Source organism: Idiotropiscis lumnitzeri, chromosome 13, assembly GCF_059441095.1.
Source record: "Idiotropiscis lumnitzeri isolate Australia: NSW breed Sydney's pygmy pipehorse chromosome 13, RoL_Ilum_1.0, whole genome shotgun sequence".
NCBI lineage: Eukaryota > Metazoa > Chordata > Actinopteri > Syngnathiformes > Syngnathidae > Idiotropiscis > Idiotropiscis lumnitzeri.
This window is the reverse complement of record NC_142403.1, coordinates 20,855,648-20,870,853: the sequence shown is the minus strand read 5'-3', so window position 1 is coordinate 20,870,853 and position 15,206 is coordinate 20,855,648. Positions and strand designations below refer to the sequence as shown.

Sequence of the window (15,206 nt, the reverse complement as noted above, 5' to 3'; positions counted from 1 at the left end):
CCGATATGTCACCTCACTCGTTTACAGACGATATCAGCCCTGAAAGATCTTGTGGCGCTGGTGAGTTGTACAAAGCAAACAAACGCTCTTTAGGCTGATGAGCATTGTTATCCTGTTCATTGTCATGTTTTGTGTGAATTGTTAGCATGTTGACTGTATGTTGCGCTTCTGATTAGCATTGTTAGCACATTGACTGTGTTCTATTCTAATGTTAGGATTGCTACATGTTGATGGTTAAAACTGTGAGCATGTTGATCATCACATTCTGTGCTAATGGTGAGCGTTGTTAGCGTGACTGTCATGTGCTTCGCTAATCTTAGCATTGTTAGCTTGTTGACCATCATATGTCGCGCTTAATCCGTCATCATTGGCCAGGAAAGCAGAAGAGAGTGGCGACATGAGGAAAATGTTCTGTACATAAGTGGGTGGGAGTGAATGTGGTGGTGGGGGGGGTCTCTGAATGAATCCATGTGCTTCTCATTAAACTCTGCGGAAATAAGTTCTGACCCACTTCTATTTACACACACGCACTCACACACGTACACACTGGACAGAATTTCTGTGTGTGTGTGTGTGTGTGTGTGCAGGGAGGATGTGGCAGAGGACAGGAGATGACGTGTTTAGGTAGAAACTCCAAACAGGAGTTGGAGGAGGCGAAGAGGGCCTGAGGAGTAGTAGATGGAGTTGTGACAAGGAGTAATAGAAGGTCGTGGTGTTCTGAGAAGGAGAAGAAGGAGGAGAAGGCAGGACTTTGAAGGTGACCTTGGTGGAGGTGTGGGAAGGTTTTTTTGTGTCTGGAGGAGCCGTAGAAGGACTTTAAAGATGACCCTGAAGGAGGTGGAGGAGGTTTGAGGGGTGTAGAGAAGGTGAAAGAAGGAGAAATGTAGGTGAAATGTGGTAAAGACGAGTATAAGGAGGACCTTGTGGTGTGCTCAGAAAGATTAGAAGAACTTTAAAGCTGCCTGAGGAGGCGCCGCAGGAGGCTGAAAGGTTCCGAGGAGGTATTGTGGAGGCAAAGTAGAAGAAGAAATTGGAGGTGTCGGAAAGTGAAGATGCGTCAATGTTCTAAGGAGGTGAAGAGGAGAAGTGGGAGGAGTTTGCCGTGCTTGGAGGAGTGTTGGAAGACTTTGAGGATGACCCTGGAGGAGGTGTTGGAGGGTGAAATGTTCCGAGGGGGTCGAGCAAGACTTTTAAGGGCGATGGAATACATTTTTGTTTTTTGTGTTCCTTTTTTCTTTTTTTAAGACGAACAAGTGGTTTGGATGATTTGAGTCTAATTATTTGCAATGTTTTTTTGCAATGTCTTCATATTTTGTCAATATATTTAAACAAAAATGACAGGATCATGAATTGAAACCACTTTTGAACAATGAACAATAAATGAACACAACATATTCATCCACACGCATTCAATCAATTACGACTAAAATATGTTGAACCCATAACTAAAAAAGATTTCACTCATTTTTGATCAATGAATGATGAGAAGAAAAAAAGAAATAAACTGTAGCCACATGTTCACATTGAAACAATCATGAAAAATATATATTTTCTGCGCCTTTGCTGACCTCTGAGTGACTCCTGGCGCCCAACGTGCTCAACAAGAAGTTGTAATGACAAAATGCGGCCACTAGAGGGAACCATTTGACTGGCAATACAACCTGATGCAACGTATTCAACGAACTGCTTTACCTTCCGCTCGTGTGTGTGAGGGGGTGCGTGCGCGTGTGTTTCCAGCCGTAAGTGTTTTTTAGTTTTCGTGTGTAGTTGCTTGTGTGTGTGTGTGTGTGTGTGTGTGTGTGAATGTGCGTGCTTCTGTTTTCTGCAACTTCAAGCAAATGTGCATGAATGTATAACCAGCTGTAAGTGTGTGAGAGACTGCACGTATGCGCGCGTGTGCGTGTTTATCACCAGCCGCGTGTGTGTGCGTGTGTGTGTGATTTACTCCAGCTGTAAGTGTGCCTTTGTGTGTCTCCAGCTGTGCGTGCGTGTGCATTTGTGTGTCTCCAGTTTAGTGTGATTGGATGTATGTGCGCATACATGTATGCGCGTGTGCATCTCCAGCTACGTTTGTGTGTGTGTGCGCGTACGTAGGTGTGTGTCTTCAGCAGTGTGTGGTTGTGCGCGCACGTTGTTTTCACATTTTCACATCTGTCAACTTTCCTCTGTTGCCTTCAGACGTGTTTGCGCGCGTTTGAGTTTGTGTAGCTAAGTGCTAACAGCTTGACTTTGAGCTTGTCAATTTGTCCACCAATGTTTTTGCTTTTTTTTTTTGACCCTGTGACATCACACAAAGGCTCCGGTTGCAGGCCCAAAGTGCTTTGGAGTCCGTTAGAAGGCTCCACCAGGACGAAGTGATGGAGCATTGAGTTCCATAAGGATCTTATTCTATGGTTATCATCACATCCTCTTTTTTTTATTGCTATCACATTTCATTCTTTTTCCAATGAAATTGATTAGAAATGATCAAATAAAATGGGTTGCTGATAGTGTGCCTGACGTGCGTCGGCAGCGTGAGATCAGTTCCAGCTCGGGGTGTGTATGTGTGTGTGTGTGTGTGTGTGTGTTCTGCGACTGGCTGGCAAACAGTTCAGGGTGTCGTCTGCCTTTTGCCTGAAGTCCGCTGGGATTGGCTCCAACAAATTATAGCAGGGGTGGGCAAACTTTTTGATTCGTGGCCCACAATGGGTTCTAAAATTTGAGAGAGGGGCCGGAACAGGAGCACATGGATGTAGTGTTTTGGTAACCTCACGTCATCGGAGAAAAGAAATACATTTCGTACATGGAGAAAATATATGCTTTAATTTTAAACGAAAATGAACAAACAAAATGTCTATGAGTGCGCCTCCTAGTGGGCACATATCAGAATTACAGGGAAAATAAAAGATGAACAAGTTTTATTTCTTGAATTTTTCCAAGTTCGGCGGGCCTGATTAAAACGTTCAACGGGCCAAAGTTTGCCCATGTCTGATTTAAAGGATACACACTAAAAAAAACGAGTTTCCGTTTGTTTCATAAATAACTTCTTTTATTTTTCAAAAGATCTTGTATTGTTTTAGGCCTAACTTCTTAGCCTAAATATTTAGCTCACTGCAAATCTGAACTCATTCACTGCCATTGACGGATATAGAAGTCAAAGAGGCTGGCAGTGAATGGGTCAAAATACAAAATGAGTAAAATGAACAATTTAAAAAATAATTTCAGCAGGTAGCTGCTGAGTTTAATTCTATAAAATACAATTTTAATAGGAAAATCTTTTCTTCTATTTTTAATTCTTCCAATAAACAAAATCTTTGATCGCCTTTATGAATGACGAGCTGGCCCATCTGTTTGTTTGCTAAATCAAACATAATAACGATGATGATGATAATGATGATGAAGATGATCGCCGCATGCAAAAGCTGCTATTGACTTTGAGTGCGACTGCCTCCTTGTGTGTTTATGTGAGGACATATGTGACGGGTACTCTCTCACACACACACGCACACACACATTCAGTGTCATCAATGAAATTTGGTCGGGGGGGTTTGGGGGTGTTCCGGCCTCTCCACCAGACCATCTGTTCGACGCTCGCACTGTGCGACTGCTTCCTGCTTCAGCCACACACACGCTCACACACACACACACCCCCACACACACACACCTGCTCAACGAAAGTCCAGGCAATGTGTCTACATTTGTGTATACGTGTTTGCTATGTTTGTGTATGGTTGTGTTAAGTGTGGATGTTTGTGTGAAAATGTGCTGTGTGTGTGTGTGTGTGCACTTCTGTACGTATTTGTGTTCATATTTTTGTGTGTGTGTGTGTTTGCATAGACGTGTGTACGGGTTTTGTTTGTGTGCGTGAGGTCTATGCCCCGTGTTGTGCGATTGTGTCGTTAGCCGTTAGCCGCCATGCGAGCTCCATCATGTTGTTTGTGCTTGTTGTTGTTTTTGACTTTGACTTTTGTTTCCTGCTTTGTGACCTTATTTCTCCTCGTCGTCGTCCTCCTTACCTTCCTCCTCATCTTGCTCGCCCTTGTTTCTGCTTTCTCTCTCTCTCTCTCGTTCCGTGTTGGCGAGGCTTCAGGCCCGCTGGTCCTGTTGGCGTGGCTCCAGCCTGGCAGCGCCTCAGTGGGAGCAGGTGGAGGCCCCCCCCGCCCCACTACAACAACCCCCCCCTCCAAACTCACACACACACACACACACGCATACTCTCGCACCCACTATCCCGCACGCACACACACACACATAGACTCGCATCTACACAGTTTGCGTTGTGCTCTCTTTTTGGCAAAATGTGTGCCAATTTGGGCCCGTCGCTATGGCAACGCTCAGCTGCTTTTCGTTCGCATCCGATTGGTCGTCCGTTGCCAACGTCCTCGCCGCATGTGACGCCAGGTGACGGCCGTATATACGAACCGACTAACAATGCCGCTTACTCGCCGTTGGGAGAAGTGAGGCTACTGGCGGCCATCTTGCGTTGCCACTCGTTAAGCCCGCTTAACTCCATTACGTTGATTTCTCTGCGATGTTTTCATTTCATTTTCTGTTCGGACGGTGAAAATGTCACCGATTTGTGCCAAGAAGTCCGATCGAAGCGCTACTTGCACATTTGATTGTTGAGGATGCCATTTTCAATGTTCTTTTCTAAAATATCGCTAGGTGCTTCTTTAAAGACTGCTCCGTCTCAGGTGGCTGGTGATTGGCCGCTCAGACGGGACTTCTCATCGGACCATGAGAAATGAATTACACTCGGTTTCGTAAACGTGTAGTTTGGCAAGTTGTTGGTCAACTGTTGTGCTGTCGTTGTTCAAGAAGTTGGTTGATTTCATCCAAGTGTTTGCGTTGTCTTGATGTTTTTGGACTCGTTAATTGATGACGAGGCGACTCCATCAAAGGAATGGCAAAGCGCGGTCGTGATTGGACGGCTAATATGTGATGTCACATGACCAAGTGGGTGTCGCTCATCAGCTGGTAGTCAGATTACTTTTTTTTTTTTTAATGGTTATTAGCAAAATTAGTGATGTGAAGCTGCATCTTCATCTGCACACGGCATCTTTTTACAGTATGGAAGCAGCTCATGTGGGAGGTCAAAGTTGAAGTGTAGTACTTAATCTATACACACACACACGCACACCCCCACGCTCTCTCTCTTGCGCGCCCGCATGAGATCGATATACTGAGTGAGTACCAGCGCGCGCGTGCGAGATGAGTTGGTCGCGCGCAGAGGCTTCAGTCTGCTCATCCGGTCGGAGCGAGCGAGCGAGCAGGTCCGGACGGTCGCCGATCCCGGTGCGTTGTGGGCGGTGCTGTTAGCGGAGCGGCAGGCGGCGGGAGGCGAGAGGCGAGAGGCGAGAGGCGAGAGGCGAGAGGCGGGAGGGCGGCCACGAGTCGCTCTTCGTCCGCTCCTCCGGACAGCAAACGACGGGCTGCGGGCGCTCCCAGTCCCGGCGGCCGAGCGGCAGCGCGGCTTTCCCGGCAGCCCGGTTGGGCCAGCACGCTCACACGCACCCACGCGCGCACGCCGGCCGCAGCGCAGCGCAGCGCAGCGCAGCGCGGGGCGGATCGGTGACATGCGGGACCTCGGCTCCCGCGTGGTCGTCGTTGACGGGACACCCCCGGGACCCTTGGCACACTTTGGACTCTTGTGACGTCACTCGGGACATGTTGCTCCTCGGACGGCGGCGGCGGGCCTTGAACTGGTCCGCCGAGCGCGTGTAACCCGAGGCGGGGTCAGAGTTCACCCCTGCTCGGAAATGTGAGAAGAGGGGGCCGACTGGAGGGCTACACCCCCCCACCCTACACCCGAACCCCGTGACCCCACCGCCCCCAGCTCGTCCGTGCATCGTTTTTTTTGTCTCACGCACGCGCGCCCACCGGAGCCGGACTGGGCTACGCCGACACGGACGCGCGCGCGCACGCGGACCAGTCATGTACTCGCCGCTTTGTCTCACGCAGGTACGTCACGCGCACGCGCCGGCCGCCGTTAACTTCGGCAGAGTTGACTCCCGCGCACACACGCACAACTTCAACAAAGTTCGCTCATGAGCGTGCGACCGTCTCGTGCGTGTACGCGTGAACGCGTGTCACATTGTTTATTGCATGACAAAAGCTTCAATTCAATTTATAATTTTCCTCCAAGCAACTTTTAGTTGCAAATGTTGAATTCCCGAATGCAAATTTATTGTTCTTGAATTTTTTAAAAATGTGTCTTGTAGAGTTTCAGTGAATTAACGAAGGCGCAAAATCAATCTTGTTTTTTTTTTTTCATCTGCATGCAAAACGCTTCAACAGGATGATTTATGTCATGATCAATGTAATTCATAATATAATTTTCCACGTGATGATCAGACGGCCAAACTGCGTTTCAAATTCAGTCCGATCTTATTTATTGTTTTCATATCCAAATCTCATTTTATGTTTTCAAATACGAGAAACACACCAGGTTGCGTTGAAAATGTCTTGCAGGGAATTATTTCAACATATTTTTAGAACATATTAAACAGTCAACACACACGCGGGCACGCACAAACTGTCGAGCCGACTTGCTAATTCATAGAAATGATTATATTCAAAAACGCGTATAATTCGTAATTATGCAAATTCTTTCAAATGACTCCAATGTTAAAGATTTTTTTCAAACCCTAATACAACGACCAAATAATAAGATACTTTGTTGATATAAACATCGGCAGGTGGCACTTCAGAAGAATAAACACACAATTGTTATTATTTTTATTTTTATTATAATTATGGTAGGCCAAAACGAACGTCAATTTTTTTTCTTGATGCTTATTGATTGTCAATAATGAAAAAAATGATGCTGTCGTCATAGTGATGGGGGGGCAAAGGGTTGGTGTGTGTGCTCGTGTGTGTGTGTGGAGGGGGGTGTAGGCGAAAGAATAAGGGAATGAATCAATAAAAAAATAAAAATAAAAACTAGTGAGAGGAGGTGAAGACATGGCAGCAAAAAAGAAAAAGAAAACATCCACTTCATTTGAGGTCTATTTGTGTGAACGTGCGTGTGTGTGGGTGTGTGTGTGTGTGAGGGTGTGTGTGTGTGTGTGCTATTGATGAACGCATTGATTTGGAGATGAAGTCCATAATGTTCCCAAGAAAGTTGTGGTCTTCTCTCCATTTTTAATTAATCAATGAATTCATTTCGGACGTCTGACGGCAAAATTAAACCAAAAAAATGTACTTCTGATTGGAACAAAACAACAATCTTTGTGTGTGTGTGTATATAATATATATATATATTAGTTTTTTTTTTAATTTAATTTTGTATGTATACTGACTGACATTGTCTGCTGCTGATTTTTGTGTGATGCGCCCTGGTTGTGTGGCGAGCAGTCCATTGCGTGTCCATGTCGACGACACAATATGTTCACTTCGAGTGTCGATGGTTTATGTCTGTTGAAGCCGAAGCCAAAGAAAAAGAAAAGCCAAACTCAATCTTGCCGGGCTCGCTGATCTGATCTCTCCCGTTTTTCCATCTCGCGCGCGTGTGTGTGTGTTGAGACAAACAACCAACCTTTTGAGGTTTTAATGTGACTGGCGTGGCAGTACATGAGGGGGGGGCGGGGTGATCGGGGGGGTCCAAAAACAATGGCGATGGCGTTTGTCACACAAACAGCGGCCGGCCTGCACGACCTGCCGTGTAAAAAGTTTGGAGGGAGTCAGGAAGTGAAACGCTGCAGTGTCAGGAATGTTGGAATGTTGCTCCCACTGACATCGTTGCTGCAGCGCACACTGTTGGAATGTGTGTCCTCACGCACACACACACACACACACCCACACACTTGTGTGCGTGTTTTCGGTGGTCGGTGGGATTTCGGGAGACAAACGCGTCTGCTTGGATCTCGGCCAACCGGGAACAATGCGTCGTTGTTGTATTGAGGCCTACTACGGTCGAGGGGGGGGCGGGGTCTTGTTGGGATGGGGGAGCTGAAGAAGGACGTGCAGCTGCTGCTGCGATGCTAACACGGTTAGCATGTTAGCTTGTTTCATTCTCCTCATGTTGGCATTTTCAGTTTTTCGTTCAGTGGCAGCAAACGTTTTGAGCGATTTAACTGATCTTTCAAGACTTCCAGAATGAAGTAAGCCCCTCCCCCCACCCCCCCCAGCGCCGATGGGGAAATTGAAACCTCAATTTTCAAATACCTGTATAAAAACATCAGTCTTAAAACGCACTTTTGAACGAATAAAAACAAATGTCAATGTTCCGATCATACAAACAAACGTCACAGTGCAGTGAGCAGTTCATGGGATTTTTTTTTTTTTCCCTCATCTGACGATTGTCATCGTTAATTGTGACCAAAGACGTCCAAATGAATAAACGACCGTGACTTTCGAAAGGCGCAAATGCAAAAAAAAAAAAACTTTAGCAAAATCTCGGCTGAGCTCGAAACACTCGCCGGTGTCCAAATTTTCGCTTTCAAACCAAATGTTTTGCTCGCCACCTGGTGGTCAACAGTAGAAATACAACAAAAATAAACGGGAGGCGGGACAAAATGGTCGTGACGCTTCGGTTCGTTCTAAGTTCTGAAGCGAGCCAAAAGAAAGCGTATTTTCTTCTCGGATCAGAAGCTTTGTATCGTTTTCCCGTTGCAAATTTGCGACTGAGCTCTGGTGTTGTGTGCGTGTTCCGCAGGACGAGTTCCACCCCTTCATCGAGGCGCTGCTGCCGCACGTGCGCGCCTTCGCCTACACGTGGTTCAACCTGCAGGCGCGCAAGCGCAAGTACTTCAAGAAGCACGAGAAGCGCATGTCCAAGGAGGAGGAGCGCGCCGTCAAAGACGAGCTTCTGGGCGAGAAACCCGAAGTCAAACAAAAGTGGGCGTCGCGCCTGCTGGCCAAGCTGCGCAAGGACATCCGGCCCGAGTTCCGCGAGGACTTTGTGCTGACCGTCACGGCCAAGAAGGCGCCGTGCTGCGTGCTGTCCAACCCGGACCAGAAGGGCAAGATGCGGCGCATCGATTGTTTGCGGCAGGCCGACAAGGTGTGGCGGCTGGACCTGGTCATGGTCATCCTCTTCAAGGGCGTCCCCCTGGAGAGCACCGACGGCGAGCGCCTGGTCAAGTCGCCGCGCTGCGCCAACCCGGGCCTTTGCGTGCAGCCGCACCACATCGGCGTCTCCGTCAAGGAGCTGGACCTCTACCTGGCCTACTTCGTCCACGCCGGTCAGTCCGCCCTCTTGCATCCTCTCGCGCCGCCGCCGCCGTGCACTCAACTGATGTTTCCCCCCGAATAACGCACATTACCAGAATGTTCTTGAAGAGCTTGTGAGAAAACGTTAACGTCTCGTGTCGCAAATTGAAATATCGTTTGTCATTTTGGCGGCCCACTGAGCGTTGCAAAACTTCATTTTCCTGTTTTGTCTTGGCGACGCCCCCCCAGACGTATTTCCTCTTTTTGTCTTTTCGGCCATTTCACAACGCTCTCGCGGCTCCGATGAGGCCCGAAGTTTGACAAGCTAAGCTGTTTGGTACGAAGCTACGAAATCTTCTCTTGACATAAAAAAACGAAACGTTCTTCATGCCTTGCATGGAAAAAGACATTTTGGAGCATCTGTTTTTCAAAAGATGATTTTTGAAGAGGAACTTTGGGCCGGGTGTCTTTTGAGCGCGTATTATTCTGGAGAAATGACGGTCGCTCATGGACCGGCCGCGTTTTTCAAACTTGACCAAACGTGAAGGCCGACTTTATTTTAGTCTGTTTTGGCAAAGTCACGCGTTTGTTATTGTTGCCGTTGTCGTAGAAACGATGTTTTGTCCTTACCTTAAATCATAAGTTTGACGTCGTCGTCGTCGTGCCTTATTTGTTAGTGTAGCTGCCGTCGTCATGGCAACCGTGTTTTGTTGCTGTCGTCATGGCAAACGGCGCATTTGCGTTGACGAGATTTTGACGCGTTGGAAGGAAGACGAATGGGAAGTTTGTCCGCATCCTTGTCGTCGCCATGGAAACCGTGTCCTTATTTGTGCGTGACAAGGAAAGGGTCAAAGTTCAGCTTGTGACGTATGAGGCCAGCGAACGGCTCAGCCGGTGACGCGTGTTCAAAGGTCAAAGGTTAAACATGCAGGTCGCGACCTGTCTCCCGTGTCCGTTTGAGTGTGTCGTTAACACACAAAACGGAACCGAACTCTTGCTCGTTTCAATCTGGAACTTTAACGGCGACTGGAAGACATTTGAAAGTCCAACCCTCGTTTCACGCCCAAACTCTGTCTGGAAAGCCAAATTTCAAAGCGTAACTCTTCCTCGAAAGCCAAATTCAGGCTTGACGAGCTAAGGTGAAAGTTTGCAAAAAACTTAACTTGGAATTTTAGGCCTGACTTTGCAACCCTCGCCCTCCCTTGACGCCCCAATTCGATGCCCTACCCCTTGTTCCCGAGCCCCACTCCGGCCGCAAGCTCTCATTTGAAAACACGACTTGAAAGCTTAACGCCCGCTTGAAGACTCCGTCTGAAAGCCGAAAGCACCGATGGAAACGAGTCTGACAGGGCGACTGGACATCGCAAAGCTCGTTAGCAGCTCAGGCGTTAAACCGGCACGCGCGCGCACACGTACGCGCAGGCGCGCGCAGGCACAGGGTCACGTTCGGTTTCAAAAGTCCTCCAACATCTCAACGACATTGATGAGGAATTTCTGATGACGTTCGAGAGCAGGAGCGTCAAACTCAAATAGAAAACTTGAACAAAGCCGTGTGTTTGAATTTTTTTAAATAAATATAAATGCAGATTTATTTATTTTTGAAATTTCTATTCTCAGTGCTTTTATTAATGCAATAAACTGACTCTGATCATATACAATGTAAAATAATATCGTCGTCATTTGATATAGCCTCGCGGGCCAAATCTAATGACACGCTGGGCCAAATTTGGCCCGCAGGCCAGAGTTTGACACCTATGTTCTTGCGGCGGATTTTTTGGGAGAACATTTCGGGACTTTGTTGAACATTTCCCAACATTTGACAAGAATATTCCAGGATATTTTCGCAACATTCAACACAACTTTTCTAAAATATTGAAACATTTTGCGATATTATTTTTGACGACGTTTAAGAACATGCTCGGAGGACAAAAGAACGCTGATGTCGGCTTCGTTAGCAGGCTGCTAACGTGATCGTTGTTATTGTAGTGCGTGTGTGTGTGTGTGTGTGTGGGGTCTCCTCTTACACTTGCTGCTTGCCAGCCGTCACATTGAGACACTGTTTTGAATCCTGCAACACACACACACGCACACGCACACGCACACACACACACACACGCGGAGGTGATTGCTTGTCCGTTGCGGAATTGTCACACCAGAAAGAAAATGTGAAATAATTTTCTTTCTAGAAAGTTAACTAAAGTCAACACAAAGACTTTCAAATAAGTGGTTTGATGTGTGTGGAGGGTGCTGGGGAGACCCCCCCCCCCTCGCCTCTTGTTGATTGGGGCGGGGTTGAGTGCGTTTTGAGGGGGGGAACGTGCTGGATTTTTTTGGCGCGCATCCAGGAGGTGAAAGAAAACACAAAACACTGATTGTTGTGTTGTTGTGTGCCTGCAGCTGCTCGTCAGATGTTAGCGCTTAATTATTGATTGGGGGGGCGCAGGTGGGTGGGGGGGGGCGGATGTCTAATGTTCAAAAGTCATCCTCCAACATTTCCCATCATGCACCTGTCATTGAACGAGGAAGCAGAGTTATGACGACCAATCGGGACGCTTACGGAAAGCAAACCGGCGGCCTTCTCACGATGCGTGTGCGTGTGCGTGCGTGCGTGTGCGCGTGTGTGTGCGTGTGCGTGTGCGTGTGCGTGTGAGGAGGACAAACAAACAGACGTCCTGCTGATGGACAAGATTTCCACGCAAGGACAGCAGGGGTCGTCCCCTTCGTGCACACGCACGGAGGCGCACGTGCACGCTCACGCTCACGCAGACAGCGTGCGCGTGCGTTGCGGCTTCCCGCTAATTAAATTGGGTCTCCGTCCATTAGATGGATGGACTGAGCGCAGCTGCTGAGTCAGCGCAGGTAGGACAGGTCCTCCTCGTCGTAATGGTCCGCAGAGCAATTCATTTGGCCCCGCCCTCCGCGTCCTCGGGTCAGCGCCGCCTTTCAAGGATGCAGCAGGACTGCTGGGGGGGGCAATAATGTGTGTGTGTGTGTGTGTGTGTGCGGAGGGGGTTATAAGCTAATCGTCTTCATTGTTCAAGACGTCAACTTGAAATGTCTTCTCAACTTCTGTTCGATGTCGACGACACTTGACCTCCTCAACGCCCCCACAGAGAAAACACGCACGTAAACCGTGTCAGGAACTCCTCGTTCAGGAACCAAAACTCAAAGGAGACGTCTGACAGCCACACCCAGAGGGACGCAAGTCGCAGGAAGAACAATTTAGGAAGTGACAGCCGGTAAACATGATGCATGGATGGGGGGGGGGGGCAGGACTGCCGACCTCAGCGTCTCCCACAATGCACTGCTGCCGGCCACCTCAACCTCCAACACGTTCCTTCAATGAGCGGCAAAAGTCGCTGAGAATCGTGGACGCAACCGCTCGTCATCATCTTCTTCATCTTCATCGTTCGCTTCATCATCATCATCATCATCATCTTGGTCAAGAACGTGCGCACTTCCTTGCAAACTTCCTTAAATCGGATTGGTGCGTAGAGGCCTTTAACCCCGCCCCCGCCTGACCACTCGTCTTCGTCCGCTCCCTTCTCCTCTTCCTCATCCAAACTTTGTGTCGAGTTTTGCGCCGTCGCGACTTTCATTTCCATTTGGCCCCGCCCCCGCCCGTGTGCCTTTGACACTCGCACACGTGCACGATTGACTTTCATTTCATCAAACCGCATCTGAGCGTGCACGTGTGCGTGCGTGTGCGTCTGTCTGTGCGCGCACACGCATATTGGGTGTGTGTGTTTGCTTCATTCAGCACGCTTGATCACACCAACTCTGAGCGCACGTGCGCGAGCGTGATCGTCGTGGCGCCACACGAAGGGAAAGCCTGTGGCTTCTTTCTCTCCTGCTGAGTTGTGAAACTTTAGACACACGCACACACACACACACACGCTGAGGTGGTTCCTATGAGGACACACACACACACTCGGCGACCTCAGCCAGGAGTATGTCCTCATCCTTGACCTTCATCTTCGGACTTTTTGCGTCACCAATTTGATGGAAAAAAATGTTTTTGTTTTCAACACATCAACATTAAGATAAGATAAGTTTGGTGAATTCATTTGCATGGAGAATGAAAATGAAAGAAATTCAAGATGACAAAAAAGGAGTGAAAAGGCCCGAATGTACACAAGCGTGTGTGCGTGTGCGTGAATGTTTGACATAACCAGACGAAGAGATCAAAGATGAAAATTTCAAAATTTGGAACTGGATCAAAATTTGCCAACGTCTGGCGAACATCTTTTGCGACCTTGAACGAAAAAAATGCAAACGTTTGTCGCTTAGCGGCAAATGGTCTCAAAAGTGTGCGCGTGCGTGTGCGTGTGCGTGTGCGTGTGCGTGTGCGTGCGACGCTCGGCCATAAATGAAGTGTCAGGCAGACGAAATTTTCAAGGAGGATCTGCGGCGTCGGCCTCCTCCACGCAAAGTGGGGGGGGGGCGCTTGTGTTGGTGGTTTGTAAAAGAACAGGAAGGCTTGTTGGGGGGGTGGGGGGGGGGCGGATCTAAATTGCCACAGGGCGAACACACAACAGGAAGTACTTCAACTCGAACCCCCCCCTCAACTTCTCAGCCCCCCATCCCCAACCACCTCCTCCTAAATCCCATTGCCTACAGCAGACAGTGTAACCGCCCCCCCCCCCACAACACACACACACACGCACACACACAAATCCGCCCCTTTGTAAGACCTCCCTGGTCTCTCCCCGAGAGGCCGCCAGGATGAAGGAATTCGACTTCATGGAGCGTTTAGCTCCTGGGGGCCTACAATCCTCTCCTCCCCCATGTGTGTGTGTGTGTGTGTGTGTGTGCACGTGCGTGCGTGTGTGTTGGGGGCGGGGGGTTCCACTTATTGCAATAATGTGTATTTTGTGAGAGACGGAAAAGTGTATTTGTGTGCACGTGTGTGTGCACAATACACAGCAGGTTAATGAGACGCTATTGACCGACTGTCCTCAGCCAACCACCACACAACACGCACGTGCACATGCACGTGCGCACACACACACACTGCTCTGACTTAATGTTTAATATTGTCCAGTGCACAGGTCAAAGTTGACAAGTATAACATAAGAGTTCAGAATGAAAAGCAACAGCCTTAAGATGTGTGTGCGTGCGTGCACGTGCGTGCACGTGCGTGTGCGCGTGCGCGTGTGTGTGTGTGTCTGTAATGTATTCATAATTTAGATGCAGCTTTCACACAGGAAGAGATACTCACTTGCTCTCGCTCTCGATCGATTGTTTTAATTGCTCTGAAGATGCTAACGGCTTACACAGATGTCAGAGCGCCGCTGGATGTGTGTGCGTGCGTGCGTGCGTGTCTGCGTGTGTGCGTGTGTGTGTGTGTCATGGGGTCGCACGCATTTGGTGCAGCCGGTGAGGATCAATGTTCCCGCTGCAGGTGGCGTGTTGGTGGACAGGAAGTGAAAAAAAAGTCAGGATGGGCTTCATGGGGGCTTTGATGGTAGGACGTGGGGGGGGGGGGGGGCTTGCTGGGGGGGGGGGTTTTGATTCACTTGAATGAAGGCGCGTTGTCCACTGGTTTGTGTTGTTTACAGATCAATTCCGTATGTTTTTGTGTCGCCAATTAGCTGCTGGACATGTGACCGCCGCTGACCCACTTTGGTCTTTTTGGCGGAGGGGGGGGGGGGCATGGTCACATGGGTGCAGCGCTACGGATGCTTGTGTGTGTCTGTGTGTGGTTGTACGTGTGAACGCAGTCATCTGAGGTGACAGCAGCTGCTCACAACTTTGGCTTCCATCAAATTGCAAAAGTTTGCATCGAAAGATTGCGGGCGGATCCTGAACACTTCCTTTCACGAGGATACGTTTTTTTTTGTTGTTTTTTTATGCTTCCAATTTCTTTAGTTGGGGCGCAACATTGCAAGAATCTTGATCACATTTGGTGGTTCGCTCCGACTTTAGCCGCAAAAATGTTTCGATTTGAATTCCAATTTAAAATTCAAATGTACAAATGAGTGAAAAGCGGAACGTCCAAACTGCGAGTTGGACGTGCAAAGCGCGACGTCACGAGGCGGCGCTCAAAGTTGATCCGAGGCCACGTTAATGTC

The 15,206-nt window shown here is 48.6% G+C and overlaps 1 protein-coding gene across 7 annotated transcripts in view; it reads left to right on the top strand.

The window, feature by feature from the left end:
• The window catches only part of nfia (nuclear factor I/A), a 39,400-nt gene that overhangs the window by 6,278 nt on the left and 17,916 nt on the right, over positions 1-15,206 (top strand). For 4 of the 7 annotated variants that reach the window (XM_088313572.1, XM_088313570.1, XM_088313571.1 and 1 more), the window contains exon 2: positions 8,636-9,164. In XM_088313572.1, the coding sequence (XP_088169698.1) occupies positions 8,636-9,164 (529 nt within the window). Of the gene's footprint in view, positions 1-5,208; positions 5,941-8,635; positions 9,165-15,206 lie in introns of those variants that run through there. The other 3 variants (XM_088313568.1, XM_088313574.1, XM_088313573.1) reach the window with 1 other exon arrangement.